Here is a 16,379-nt window from a genome sequence, read left to right on the forward strand (position 1 = left end):
GTTCTGATATTTCTAATACAGAATATTTTGTTTCTGGATTATACCATAACTTGACAATATGCTTTTAATCAATGGGACAAGTTTCACAATTTAACCTAAATTTATCATGTTAAGAAATACTCCATACAAAAAATCATATTTTTTTAATCTGTTAATTAGAAGTGGAATGTAACAGTACACACAATTCTCAACCACAGCAAACAATATTAAAACATCCATTTAAATAAAAAGTAATTACTTGTGTCACATAATCCACATGTCAGGACATCCAGTCCTATACTCCTAACATATATTTTTTTGCTAAAATAATGTGAAATAAACCTCTTGTGAATGACTAAGAAGAGCACTGAAATAGGACAGAGCTTTTGAGCTGTAGAACAATGCTTTTTGAAATGTAAAAATGCAGCGAGAGAAACTATAAAACAAGATTACACCAACAGACTTAGAAATAGCCTGAAATTCTGATTACAATAGGAATAAATATGCATATATGTATCACTTATTAGGCAAATGTTATAAATAAAGTGTCAGGAAAGGGGGCAGCTACTGCTGTCCCTAATGGTTTAGCATCGAAGATCTGTATTATAGAGTAGTGATCAAGCCATCCAGAAATTGTTAAAGAGACAAGCCAAGACAAAACAGCCCTTGTTTCTGTTGAAACAAAGACTCATTTGGTGATGCAGTGTCTTCACAGTTGTTTTTTAGTTAATGACAGTTAAATTTGGAACAAAGGAAAGTACTTTTCCCCCCTTCTGTAATGTTCATGTGTTTTACTCTCCACTGCCTGTGATGAAATGTCCATTGGTGTTTTTGGGATAACACTAGACATTAAATGAAATAATACATTAGTCATGGGGTATATGCCCCCTACAAAACACAGGTGGCAACATTTTTTTTCACATTAAATAAAATTCATTATACAGGTAAAATTCCATTACAACGAACTGTCAGGGACCTAAAAAATATTTCATTGTAATGAAAATTTTGTTGTAATGAGATTCTGTATTTGTTGCTATAGTGCTTTCTTTAACTTGCACCCTGGCTTTTGCAATCATTTCAATAGCTTCTTTCGCGTTAATTTTAATCTTCTCCTGTCTACAAGTTATGCTGACAAGAATTTTTCTCAGCATTTCCTTAAGATAATACACTTTCAGGGTGCGAATGATGCTCAAACCCAATGGCTGAAGCACTGCTGTGCAATTGGGTGGGAGGAATTCAACACGAATATTATCTAAATATGGAAGCATGTTCTGGGCAGCACAGTTATCAATTAGAAGCTGGATATCTTCATATACTGAGGTTTTTGAACTCTTTTGGGAAAAACGGGAATGTCACACTGTGTCAAGTGTGTTCTGAAGCACGATTGCCGTATCTGTGGAAGATTGTTTGTACATTGCTGGAGCAGGGCAACAGCAGGCTCACAGTGGCGCAGTGAGGCGCCACAGAAGCAAATCCTAAAAGATCGTGGGCACGCTAGAAGTCCCTGTCTTACACCCCAAAACACGAGGCTGAGTCTCAGTACTTTAGCAAAACCAGCTTTATTCAGCTTGAAACAGGAACATCACGGTTATTTATTGTAGCGGGATCTGATACTCTCCTATAAACAGACACAGCAGTCAGACAGGTTTGTGACCAAGTTAGTGGCCAAGTAATCCTGTTCCCTGCATTTAAAATGTTCCTTGTATCACCCATCGAGATCTTTTCTGTTTGCTTCAGTGCCGAGCCACATCAGAGCTGTGAGCCTGCTGTTGCCCCGGCAAAAGATAAACAGTCTTCCACAGACACGGTTGTCGCACTTCAGGATGCTCTTCGGTGTGTTGTCCAGTTGGGGGAGGTCCCAAGAGAGTTTAGAGACCTCAACATTTTCTTGAACGAGTGCCGCATTAATAGGAATGTTTCTTGAATGAGCATCACTGAACCACTTAAAAACTGTTTTTTCTGTGTCTTCAAAAGCAGCAGTTCGCATACATTTGCAAATCAAAATTTTTCTTCTTTTTTTCCTCTGTCTTTCAAGAAAGTTGATAGTGTCAATGGCAAAATTCCGAATTCACTGGCAACGTCTTTTTTTCTTTTTGCCGCAATCAAGAACTGTAAAAATGTTTTTTTTCTAATATGAACTGTTATCGTTTTTTCGTGTCTGCAGTTTCTATAGGAAGGTGACAATGAGTTAAATTCCAATGGATGTTTTTCAAATGTTGACGAGCAATAAGCAAAAGGTATCACCGAAAACCACCTAAAACAAAAACAGCAAAATAACAGTACGAGAAAAGTACGAAGAAAGAAACTTTTTTTTACAATGTTTCTGTTTGGGGATCATTGCATACAACTGAGCTGCGATCACAGAACTAACTGCTCTGTGGATGATTCATTCAAGCATTTCAAGGTCACTTCATTGTAATGAAGGTATCTGCTGAATGTACTTCGTAGTAACAAGATTTCTATAGACTCATGTCATATGGGGAAACTGTTGTGACCAAAATACTTGTACGTTGTAATGAAAATTTCATTTGTAAAGATATTCGTTGTAACGGAATTTTACCTGTACAGGTATTTTTAGTTTAAAAAGTTACATTACTTATTAACATTACAGTTTGGAGTGCAAGGTAAGAACCATCCTAAGACAGAATGGCAGTCCATTGTATGGCGCATCTGCACATACACTCACACAAGGCCATTTTAGAATTTTCAGTTTGCTACACACATTTTTTGTGATGTGGGAAGTAAAATAGAAGTGCAAGTGAAATATCTCAACAGAAATAGGAACAACAAATGACTCAAGCCTGGGACTCACTCCCACGATGAAAATTCAGTGTGGCAGTAGTGCTTACCACCGTGGTTCCCAAAATTAAATAATCATTATCCAAGTAATATTATTTCATCATTAGAGTCTCCTTATTTTCTATTTCAGTACAGCTAATTAAAGTACTACTCAAGAGGTGATCCTGCAGCCAATTCAAACAATATACTCCATGCTTATTAAGGATGATGTTAGTAAACTTTATTTAAAAGCTCTATACTTTGCTTTAAATTTGTTATACTCCTTAATGATTATTATACTTGGATTATAGCTTCAGTCTGGTCACATGACTCACTTGTATCTTAAATTGGAAATCTTCACAGGGAAAGGTGTTTTTATTCTTCCTCCTTATTTATCAGATTTAAAGCAGTTTTTTCCAAGTTGCAAAATCATAATACCATTAAAGCTGGATAAAACAGACCAAAAACTGGGAACTACCTATATTTCTAAAAGCAAAAACAGTCAAAGCATATTACATACTACCTCATTAAACATGCTTTAATCCAAGACTATCTTAACAAATTAAAACACTGTTAACTGAATGAAAAGAGAAGCATGTTCACTATGGGTAAACATAAAACTGTACGGTATTTAAGGTAGAGATATAACAATACATAACATTTTGAAACCCTTTTAATTCAACCCAGGTTCAGAGGGCAAGACCTATTCCAGCAACATCAAGGCACAAGACAGAAATCAGACCTTGTTGGGGCACCAGTCCAGTGTAGGGTCAGTCAAAGAAATACCAAGTAAAAATAAAAGGCCAAATGAATTTAACCATCTGAGTGATGGTAAAGTTTAATCATGCTACTGTACTGATACATCATCCATGGGATGCCATCAGTGCTGAGACAGCAACAGTATCAACTAGCAATCCATTACTCAAATGATCAGCTTCAGTACCAGATGCAGGGAAGCCTATAAAAAAGGGAAAGCCTGTTACTTTAACACAATCACCATTCAAGCACGGCTAAAGTGAGCAGTCCTTCTAAGGATAGAGGCCTACTTAATGCAGCAATGAAATGAGCTATAATCCTTTGGGTCAATGCAAACAAGTACCATGCAGAGCTACTGTACATTGGTGTCAGTAGTGGGACAAACAGAAGTCCTACTGTTCCACTGTGAACAAATTACTTGAAGATCTTTGTCCTAATCAGACTTCGGTAGCCAATATCCCAGAAATGACAGAAAACATTTCAAACTAATCTGGCAAAAAGATTATGAGTAGCTAGAGTGAGCTGGGATGCAAAATAGGTAGTGACAGAGCTGTTTTTCAGATACTAGGAACATTGAAGGTTGATTAGCAATAGAAACAGTGCCAGCACAGAGAAGGAGAAAATTCATGCAAGAACTGTGAGTCCTTCTCTGGTAAGGCACAGCACTGTTACATCTACAATTCTGGTGAATAATAATTTGGATTTTCAGCCTGGTTAGAGGTCAGAAGGACTGCTGCAACATAACTTTTTATATCTTGGGATCCTGTATTTTTCCCATTACAACAGCTCCTTTGCCAACATTTATCAATCGGATAAAGGGACTGTATTTAGACTCTATTGATTCATGCTGTGTTTGTGTCATGAGAGGAATATTTTGATTGCATAACTGACCGTGGTGCTTATTTGCCCCCATTGTGTTTTTTATGTCTTTTAAACAAATATCTGTTTGTCACATTCACTGAAACACAGCAGAGTGTCTATTTATCCACCTCCTCTACATGTAGTGGATTGATCGAAAGCAGTTCTATTTTATCATAGAATTCGTTAAATAATCTTCTCCTTCATTGCACTCCTATGAGACTTATATTGCTTAAATGTATTTAAAATTTCTTTACTGTATACTCACTCTTTAGTTAATACTGTATTATTAATTTGTACAACTGTACTCCAAACCTTCTATTTATGTATTTGCTGAGCTAACACCTTACTGGTCTTTTCTTCATATTTATAAGAATGAATTGAGTTAAAATGAGTTGCTCAGTTTCTCATGGGGCCAAAAGATTATATTCTGTTCGCAGTTAAAAAATTGTTGGTGAAGCCTATTATATAAATTTGCACACTCCTGGCCGGTCACGGAAATCTCAGGAATTAGTTGAAATATCCTTCTAGTTTGCAATTCATTTATGCATGAAATGTGTATAATGATTTGACCCTCTAATATGTTGTAGGTGTTTTCCAGAGTTCTCCTATGGATATCTCTGAGGGCGTTTAATCTCTATAAAAATATCAATATGTATATAAATGAAAGTCTTTGTTCACTAATAGAAATGGGTGATCTAGTGATCACAATGGGTTAAACTGCCAACCCCGCGTCAGTGGAACATAATGATTTGGGTACTAGAACAAGAGGTACACAATCTGAAATAATGATGAAACCATTTTAACAGGCTTTAAGAAATGACAAAAATCTGTTTTCAATAAAAATGCAATTTGTGAGTAACAATGAAAAAAAAGAATATTATCTCAAATACAGATCTGACAGACTATTAATCTATACTAATAAAAGGCAAAGCCCTCACTCACTCACTCACTCACTGACTCATCACTAATTCTCCAACTTCCCGTGTGGGTGGAAGGCTGAAATTTGGCAGGTTCATTCCTTACAGCTTCCTTACAAAAGTTGGGCAGGTTTTATATCGAAATTCTACGCGTAATGGTCATAACTGGAAGCAGTTTTTCTCCATTTACTGTAATGGAGATGAGCTTCAACGCCGTGGGGGAGTTTCGTGTGACATCATCACGCCTCCCACGTAATCACGCAGTACATAGAAAACCAGGAAGACCTCAAAAAGCGCTGAAGAAAACATGCATTATATAATTGAGAAGGCAGCGAAACAATATGAAGCGGCGAGTGACATATACAACCATATTCATGAGTTCTGCTACTTGAAACAAAGCACGATGTAAACCTACACTTTAAATTAAGTTCATAGACAGGCTGCCGCTGGCGTTTGTAATTTAGTGCCTGCCCATATAAGGCCGTCCGTCAGCGGCAATCCAAAAGCAAACTCCCACTAAATATTCACGGGTGAAGGACTGTGCTTATGGAGAGGAAGATGAGATGGTCAGGGTGGTGTTTGACACAAACTCAGCGAAACTGCGAGAGAAAGTTTTAAGTGCCAGGACTAAGGTAACATTAAATACAGCCATGGACATAGCACGAGATGGCACCAGCACAGCTGGGAACCTTCGATGCATGTACACCGAGTGGCTCACGTGAACTGACGCAGTGCACAGATAAAAGCAACAGTTCCAAAGAGCTGAACAAAACCAATTACACAATTGAAAAGGCAGCAAAAATATAAAGCGTCTGATACAGCATATTCATAAATCCAGCTACTGCGGAAACAAAGCACATGTTGGAAAAAGTCAATGTCCCGCTAAAGGAAGACAGTGTAAAAAACCCGTGCATGCAGTGTGTCAGGTCTCAGATAAAGAAGAAGACGAGCTGTTTATTGATGCAGTAAGAAACGAATCGATGAATGAAACCTGTCATCTTTACAGCGATTGACAAACACGGAATGTAACTTGAACACAACACATCCTACAAATACGAACCTGATTGAAAGAAATAATGATAATCAAATCCTTGATGACAGCAACACTCAGTAACACTCACAAAACAAATACTGTATATTGACAGTCATGTTACGTTATTTTTAAAATGTTCCCTTTTCTTTTCTAGCTTTTTAACACACTACTTCTCGCTGCGATACGCGGGTATATATATATATGTATATATATATAACCCGATCTACATACTCGAATAATGGATACTTTATTTGCCATCAGTGATTGTTTTGGTAAAGCCATACTCAGTGTATTCATTAGATGAGCGGTAAAAAGTAAGGGCAAGGGAGGATGACTTATTGAGGCATGCAGGCTGTAGTGCGTCAACTCTATCTGAATTGCGATCACATTTGAAAAAATATATCTTTTCAAGTTCTATTTAGTCCATATGTGTCAAACTCAAGGGCAGGGCCACATCCGCCCGGCGTGTAATTATATCCGCCCGAGATCATTTTATATACTGTATTATTGTTATTAAAGCCGGGTATATGAAGCGCTGGTAACACAATAAACTACAGATCCCATAATGCAGCGCTTCAGCTGCCTTGCCGAACAGTTACGCGTTAATCAAGTCTACCTTAAGATGCTGCAAGTTATTGCGAAGCTAGCTCACACGATGCTGAAGAGAAAAGTTGATTCTGAAAATAGAGCCTTTAAAACCGATGGGAGGCTGAGTATATGTTTACTGAACCCGTGTGTCTCATTTGTGGAGCTAATGTGGCTGTAATTACAGAATTTAATCTAAGGCGGCACTATAAAACAAAACATCAGGGTAACCTGAAAGACCTGAATGCAATGCAGAAGATACAGAAAGCAGAAGAATTAAATAAGAATCTGACACTTCAGCGGACGTTTTACCGTGCACAATCACAAAGTGATTTCAATTGAGCTGCTTTTATGGGAGACACAACCACTTGCCCCACTTTCCCTATTACCAAGTAATGTTAAACCAAGTCGTCACTACGGTGTTCCCAAATCGCACTTTGCTGATAAACTGGCGCACTGAGTTTGCACGGCGCTTTGGTGACTTTGAAGAACAAAAAGTCCGTCTACATGCGGCTCGAACCTTGTGCATGTTTGGTAGCACATATCTGTGTGAGAAGCTCTTCTCAGTGATAAAGACTAACAAAACAGCACACAGGAGTCGCCTCACTGATGAGCACCTGCAATCCATCCTGAGAATCTCCACAACACAGAACCTCACACCAAACAGAAACGAACCTGTTGCCAAAAAAAGATGCCAGGCGTCCAGCTCTAAAATGACATATGAGCAAAGACAACTGAATGATTTGATTTGTTATTGCTGAAAGGAACACATTTTATTTATATTTCTAGGTTTTGTTATGCAGCATGTTCATATTTGAATTTGTATAATTTTGACAGGATATATTTTTATGGAGAGCAAAATCTTTTGGGATATTTAAAATCTAAGTTTATTTTTATAAAATATAAAATTACATAAGAGTAAAGAAATTTGAATGTTTGTTCTTTTAATGTTTACTTTATTTCTAACTTGTATAATTTAGACAGGATATATTTTTATGGAGAGCAAAATATTATAAGTTGTTTAAGGTTTGAGTTGATTTATTCAGGAATAATATTCCTGTCTGTTTTTACCATTCCTACCAAAGATATTTCTGTCGACTAAATAAAAATTCCTTCTATTTAAAATTTAAATAGAACTTGAACAAATACGATAGTTCATAATATCCACGCAGACTTGCACGTAAGAGCGGGTGTCATCCGTTTTAACAAACAGCGTATTGCACTGATACTGAAATAGCTGTGTGTGTATATATGTAGATATGTATGTATATGTATATATATGTTTATATATGTGTGTGTGTATGTATATATATGTATTTGTGTGTATATATGTGTGTGTATGTTTGTGTGTGTGTGTAAATATATATATGACAACAACACTCATCACTCACAACAGTGACAAAACAATAACATTGACAATCATGTTACGTTATTTTCAAAATGTTTCCTTTTCTTTTTCATTGCTTCTTTAACACACTACTTCTCCACTGCGAAGCGCGGGTATTTTGCTATCTATACTAATAAAAGGCAAAGCCCTCACTCACTCATCACTAATTCTCCAACTTCCTGTGTAGGTAGAAGGCTGAAATTTGGCAGGCTCATTTCTTACAGCTTACTTACAAAAGTTGTGCAGGTTTCATTTCGAAATTCTACGCGTAATGGTCATAACTGGAACCTATTTTTCTCCATATACAGTGATCCCTCGCTATATCACACTTCGACTTTCGTGGCTTCACTCTTATCGCGATTTTTTCTCATACATGCTTACGTCACTACGCATGCGCTTTCTAAGAACTTTTATCTAAGCCCCACGATGGCTCCTAAACGTGCTGCTTTTTCTAAGCCTTCTGACAATAAAACAAAGCACTGGAGGAAGATGCTTACCATCCAGGAGAAGGTGAAACTCTTGGATATGATCAAAGATGGCAAGAAAATCATGGAGGTTGCCCGGCATTACAACTTGAATTGAGTCTACTGTTCGCTCCATCCGTAAAGATGAAAAGAACATCCGTGAAACGGCTACTGTCAATTTCAACAAGGAAGCAAAGCGCATCGTGACAAGTCGTAATAAGTTTATAGTGAAAATGGAGTCTGTCCTAGCCGTTTGGATCAGCGACAGCCGCAAGAAAAACATTCCATTGGATTCGCTGGTCATCTGGGAGAAGGCAAGGCAGCTCTTTACGCGCTTTATGGCGGACAAACCTCAACCAGGACCTTCTTCTGCAATGTTCATGGATTTCACGGCGAGCAAGGGTTGGTTTGAGATGTTCCAGAAGAGGTATCATCTGAAGAGTGTCGTTCTTCATGGAGAAGCTGCCTCTGCTGACCAGCCTGCAGCAGAAGACTACGTGAACAACACGTTCAAGAAAATCCTTGAGGAGGGCAAGTATCATCCAGAACAGGTGTTCAATATAGACGAAACAGGGCTGTTCTGGAAAAGAATGCCTTCCCGGACATTCATTTTCAAGGATGAGGCCAAGGTCCTTGGCTTCAAGGCGTATAAGGATCATGTGACTATTTTTATGTGTGGAAATGCGGAGGGATTTTTGCTCTAGCCTGGCCTTATCTATAAAGCCAAGAACCCTACAAAAGCCTCCTCACACATATGAAAAGACAGCGCCAGCAACTGCCTATCACGATGTTCTTCAGCCATGCACCCAGACACCCACTGCCTACTCCTAGTACTGCTTCAGCAGAAGAAGGCAACGGTGAAGATACTGCTCACCCTTAAGACTCTCCTACTAAGGTCGTGTCGGTGTGAGTGTGTAATTAAATGTACAGAACAGTACAATAATAATAATAATATGATCTTTGTAACGTCTAATGTCTTATTTTCTCTTATTTTGTCTAATATATTGGGTAATACGCAAGTAATAGTGACTAATGGGTGTTATTTCATGTCTAGAGGGCTCTAATAATGTAGACACATACATACACACACTATTTACTGGAGTAGTTTTGTGTAGTTCCCCATAGCATACTGCAGAGTCCAATAAAATCGCAGCAGATTCCAAGGGAAATGGTTTCTGAATTTCTTACTATAGCTAAGCCAACCCAATCTTATTGCAACCAAACATGATCCTCAGTCTTTAACTGTATATGAAATACATAAAACATATTTCTAACTGTATATTGATCATTTTTAATTAAATAATGGTAATTTTTAGTAACACATTGACAAATAAGTCACAACATGTTTAGAAATACAAGGTCTTTTAAGCAAAGAAAAAAAGAAGAAAGCGCTTTACAAAACAAATAATAATATTAGTTTACCCATTCAGGTTTTGGCATGTCTGTTCCATCATTCAATGCTCCATAAGTTGGATAAAATTCCTGTTCAATAACATCCTTGTCTATAAAAAGAGAGAAAAAAATGATTACTGTATTAGACTTTTCCTATATAATGTGGAGGCTGTGCTATACCTTTATATATAGCAAAGACAATTTACTCATTGTATATGAAATTGTTAACAATGGGTTCTCAGAAAATTCTACTACCACACTGATAGTATCCCATGATTTAAAAGCAAGCCTTTAGATAGATAGATAGATAGATAGATAGATAGATAGATAGATAGATAGATAGATAGATAGATAGATAGATACTTTATTAATCCCAAGGGGAAATTCACATAATCCAGCAGCAGTATTCTCATACAAAAAACAATATTAAATTAAATAGTAATAAAATGCATGTAAAAGCAGACAATAACTTTGAGTAATGTTAGCATTAAATCCCCTAGATGGAACTGAAGAGTCACATAGTGCGGGGGAGGAACGATCTCCTCAGTCTGTCAGTGGAGCAAGACAGTGACAAAAGTCTGTCACTGAAGCTACTCCTCTGCCTGGAAATGACACTGTTCAGTGGATGCTTTAGACTGAAACCCAAAAAAGTCAACTAAACTAAAATCTATTCATTGTTAGCAGCTCTGATATCCTACAGCAATTTATATCAATATAGTGCCTATCATCAAAATAAATCTGTTAACACTAGAATTACCAGAGCCTACGAAAAAACTCGTAATTCCGTCCCACCTTAAACTGCTTCTTAAATCCCTTCACACCTCTCCGCCAGCGTCCTTTATCCTCTAAATGTGCTGATAAAGAGAAGCTAGGAGCAGCCGGCTATTCCATCCCCCCACCAATTTAGAACGTGCACGAACTTCTCTCAGCTCATGCCTTGATTGAGTATCTGGGAGTGAAGTGGAGTTTTAGAGTGGAAATAATAGATCGTTGTTTGGAACACACGCATTTCATGTCTGTTCCGTTTCTACAGTAATCTGTGTCAACACGTTGTTAAAACAGAAACGTTTTTTATATTCAAGTAGTAGATGACAAAATGTAGGCATAAACTATATAATGTATGAAGCCTGAAGTCCTAATAGCAAAGAAACATTTTCACAAAAATAACACAATTGCGCTTTTATTCAAAAATATAACTACAGAAACAAAAAGCCGCCTTAACATGCGACATTGACACCAGTTTACTGTAACTGCCTCCGTGGTTCCATAGACTCAGCCCCCGCTTGAGAATCAAGGGGTCACGAGTTCGATCCTGCGCCCCTCCATTTTGAGAAGTAAACTGCTCTTATTCTTACTATTTTAGAATAAAAGCATACATTTGATTTCAGTCTATAACAGCCGGTGCAATTTATGATCCTTGTAAAGGTTAGCTTTTTTTTTTTATTCACTTTTCATTCACTCAGTCGCGTTCAGAATCAATCCATACAACCCCATCTGACACGGCTGTTTTCACTAAAGACGCGCTATAGCTCTGCAGTGTACCATGATGCATACTAACGCCAAACACCCCCCCCGGTTCTGACACACAAACGCTGGCGAAGCTGCCTTCTTCGTATCTCACCGTCACTTGCTTTTCTTTTTATTCAGTTTTCTTGAGTGTCCCCGCATGTTGCTGTATGCTTTTTCTTTTGTGCTCCAGGACATGCAGAGGAAAGAATGGTAAAGACCAGTAACTTCGACGCTATATGCAATCATCAGACACTCCCCATCTGCCCGTGTCGTTCAAACACAGGAACATATATTGGTGTAAAAGTATAACAAAAGTGCAGTTTTATTCAAGTGCACTTTTTCCATCGCCTTTTCCTGTAAGAAGCAATGTACACACTTCTCTCTATGCTGTGGTTTCTATTACACACCTGAAAGAAAGAGACAATACATGTGAACATATCCAGCATACAGCAACATGCGGGGACTGGCAGGAACACTCAATAAAACTGAATAAAAAGAAAATCAAGTGACGGTGAGATACGAAGAAGGCAGCTTCGCCAGCGTCTGTGTGTCAGAACCGGGTGGGGGGGCGTTAGTATGCATCGTGGTACAACGCAGATCTATAGCACGTCTGTATTCTGTTTCTTTTGTACTCGAGGGCACGCAGAGGAGAGAATAGTAAAGAGCAGTAACTTCGGTGCTATATGTAATCATCAGACACTCCACATCTGCCCGTTGTTTTGTTATACTTTTCAATACTTTTTATACTGCTCAAACGGGCATGCTCAAAAAATACACGTGTAATGCCACGAAAACTGCACGCAGACACTTCATTTCAAACAAAACAAGTGCACTTTTATTCAAAACTATCTGTATAACCGAAGAAAAAAGAAAGCAAGTTACAGTAGGCGATTGATACGATAGCTTGCATGGTGCAATGCTAAGAAGTGCAGATTTTCATTCCGTGCTATATAAAATCATCACATTCAAATATTAACAGTTCCCACACACCCAAGGACCGTCCTTCCTACATTTACGACACGTGTACTTGTTGCCGTGTACACACCTCTCTGTGCTATGGTTTCTATTACACTGAATGGGCACCTGACACTGTACTTTCTTCCCAGGGGGAAGGTCCCGCATCAGAGAATTTCCAGTTCCTGCATAAATTCACACCCGATCTGACGCTGTTCGTTTTCAAATAATATTGCATTAGTGCGATGATATTTTCATATATATTGTCTCTTTCTTTCCGGTGTGTAATAGAAACCACAGCATAGAGAGGTGTGTACATTGCTTCTTACAGGAAAAGGCGATGGAAAAAGTGCGGGGACTAGCAGGAACACTCAATAAAACTGAATAAAAAGAAAAGCAAGTGACGGTGAGATACGAAGAAGGCAGCTTCGCCAGCCTTTGTGTGTCAGAACCGGGGGGGTATGGGTGTTTGACGTTAGTATGCATCGTGGTACACTGCAGAGCTATAGCGCGTCTTTAGTGAAAACAGCCGTGTCAGATGGGGTTGTATGGATTGATTCTGAACGCGACTGAGAGAATGAAAAGTGAATAAAAAAAAAAGCTAACCTTTACAAGGATCATAAATTGCACCGGCTGTTATAGACTGAATTCAAATGTATGCTTTTATTCTAGAACAGTAAGACTAAGAGCAGTTTACTTCTCAAAACGGAAGGGCGCAGGATCGAACTCGTGACCCCTCGATTCCCAAGCGGGGGCTGAGTCTATTGAACCACGGAGGCAGTTACAGTAAACTGGTGTCAATGTCGCATGTTAAGGCGGTTTTTTGTTTCTGCAGTTATATTTTTGAATAAAAGCGCAATTGTGTTATTTTTGTGAAACTGTTTCTTTGCTATTTGGACTTCAGGCTTCATACATTATATAGTTTATGCCTACATTTTGTCATCTACAACTAGAATATAAAAAAACGTTTCTGTTTTAACAATGTGTTGACACAGATTACTGTAGAAACTGAACAGACATGAAATGCGTGTGTTCCAAATAACGATCTATTATTTCCACTCTAAAACTCCACTTCACTCCCAGATACTCAATCAAGGCATGAGCTGAGAGAAGTTCGTGCACATTCTAAATTAGTGGGGGGATGGAATAGCCGGCTGCTCCTAGCTTCTCTTTATCAGCACATTTAGAAGACAAAGGACGCTGGCAGAGAGGTGTGAAGGGATTTAAGAAGCAGTTTAAGGTGGGACGGAATTACGAGTTTTTTCGTAGGCTCTGGTAATTCTAGTGTTAAGCAAGGAAAACGATGCACAACAGTACCTGTAATATTTTAATTATTCTAGAAGCAAATCAGATAAACTCTTTCAGTTTAGTTTTCAGCTTTGTTAACATTCTGTCATACATTTTCAGTTGTTAAAAAAAACTTCCAAGATATTTAAAGAACTGCTTTCCTGTAGCTGAGCATCTATGATAGCAGCCCTTCTTCTCTTGGTTTTATTTTCTACAGTACTTTCAAAAGTTTTTTTCCATTGCTCTGTTTTCGTCATTAACAGATCATGCACAACTCTAGTCACTTGTTAATATCCCCAAAATTTCACAGAGCTGTTAAATACTTTTGACATACTGTTTTAACTACACATGTATGATAACTCTATATCCAAATGGAGATAACAAAACAAAGGCTAGAATATACGAGAGGCCCAAGTAAATCTTCAGAGACAGAGAGAGAGAGAGAGAGACTGCACTGAAAAACCATTTGATATAAAGCACAGATCAAGAAAAAAAGATTTCTTGTAATTATTAAAGAACAAGCATCTGCTCTACTGCACATATGTTAGCAAAGCTACTTGTTTACTTAATCTTTGGCTGTCCAGAACTGTATTCATGCTTTTTACTTATGACGCAGCCCAAGGAAAAATAGAAACATAAAGAAATCAGATCAACCCTTTGGTTTCACACCACCTTTTACAACAACCAGAAGTAACAGAAGTACACTACGCAGTCTCCTAAAGGTGTCTATCTGGCAGAATGTATTCATAAATAAATTGTAATTGCATTTGAAAATAATTTTTTCAACAGATGGTTAACTCATGTGCAGCCAATAATGGTTACCTGATCCAGCAAAAACTAAAAAAGGGGTGAACATTTGCACCATGCAGCCATTAGTTCTCTTCCCATTATGCTTATATATAATCACATTTTTTTAAACAAGATTGCTTTATTCTAGAAACCTAACACAGAAAAGTGGGCCAATTCCATTGCTGGTTTTAACACTATGTAGTATTACTCCATCTACTCAAGATGAAACACTAGAATGAAAGGGGCTTACCAATGCAGATCTCATGCTAGCTACATTCTCATTGTACACATGTAGGTTTCCCCTGCATTAAGAACATCCTGTGCTTATTCCAGCAGACTTAAAAACACATTCGTTTTGTAAATATCAATGCTTTTATTTTGATTGAGTTTATGATTAGATGCCAACAACAGATTACAAGCGAGTCTCAGGTTACGGTGGTCTTCACTTGAGGTAATTCCACAGATATGAACAAGTACAAAAAACATTTTTTTTTTGTAAAACAGAATTTTGATTCATTTTCCATCTAGCAACTTTTTCTTACTTTCAAAGTAAATAAACTAATTGCGACACCACATGATCACTCAGAAATGACAGCATACGTCACTGAATGTGGCCGGAAGCATGTGAAGCCTTGCAATAAGTTCAGTCACAGGTAAGCAGCTAGACAGGCAGCTGTCTGTTCAGCTGAGGAGAGGTAGAAATTGCTGCTTGTAATTCCCAGCTTCCCAAGTATGTGTCCCAGCCATGCTGTCTGACTGAATAGCTGCTGTGTGTGGGGGAGGTGACACTTTTGGGAACCCCTAAGCAAACACAGCACATCTGAGCTGTGGGATCAATTCTCAGCTAGTGGTAGGGCTGGGCAATGTTGCTTAAAAACTACATATTAATATTTTAGATACTGAGGTGATATACAATATGTATAAATAGTTTATTTTCTCCAAAATACTACAGTGTAAGTTTCACTTATACGCAGGACTATGTCAGAATGAACAATGCTTTTATTTGTGATATCAGGATTTCTCTCTGTGAGCAGAAAACACACACACAGGCACAATACACCAATGACTTGTTAATTATATAGCATACAAATATTTTAGTATTGGTAAACATTAGTCACTTCGTTATTTCTCTCTCACACATAAACCTGTTAGTTATACAGAATCTTAAACTATACTAGCTGTGCTACACACTAAGATGGGCTGAAATCTAAATAATCAACATAGACCTTTGCTTTAAGATTTGTGGGGCACCATGCAATGCCTATGCCGTTTGGTATGGGATCTGTAAATGCAGTGTTAATGTTTGTGATATAACTAATGGAATGATAGAGACATAGCTACCAGATGGACACACAGACACTTATCGTTTTTATAAAACCTCTTCTTAGTTATACAGAATCTTAAAATATACCATCTATTTTACCCGTCTAAAATGAGTTGAAATCTAAGTATTTGATGTAGACATTAGCATTTATGTTTGCAGTACACTATGCAACGCATACATTTCTGTTATATGCCATTTAATATGACATTTGTAAAAACAGTGCTAATGTTTGTAACGCGCCATCTACAGGAATGACAAATGCTATGCATTTAATTACTAAAAATGTTAGTGATGCACCATCTTTTGGAATGATAGAGTCATAGCAAAGGCAATGATAGTCTGCTTGTCCTTCTCCACCTTAAGC

General features: G+C 37.8%; 1 protein-coding gene across 1 annotated transcript in view; it reads right to left on the bottom strand.

The window, feature by feature from the left end:
* Nucleotides 1-16,379, bottom strand: part of LOC120533844 (anoctamin-6-like) — a 136,753-nt gene that overhangs the window by 96,831 nt on the left and 23,543 nt on the right. Inside the window, 1 exon segment of the mRNA XM_039760880.1 lies at nucleotides 10,183-10,262. Coding sequence (XP_039616814.1) covers nucleotides 10,183-10,262 — 80 coding nt within the window.

The sequence above is a fragment of the Polypterus senegalus genome, chromosome 8, assembly GCF_016835505.1.
Source record: "Polypterus senegalus isolate Bchr_013 chromosome 8, ASM1683550v1, whole genome shotgun sequence".
NCBI classification, from domain to species: domain Eukaryota; kingdom Metazoa; phylum Chordata; class Cladistia; order Polypteriformes; family Polypteridae; genus Polypterus; species Polypterus senegalus.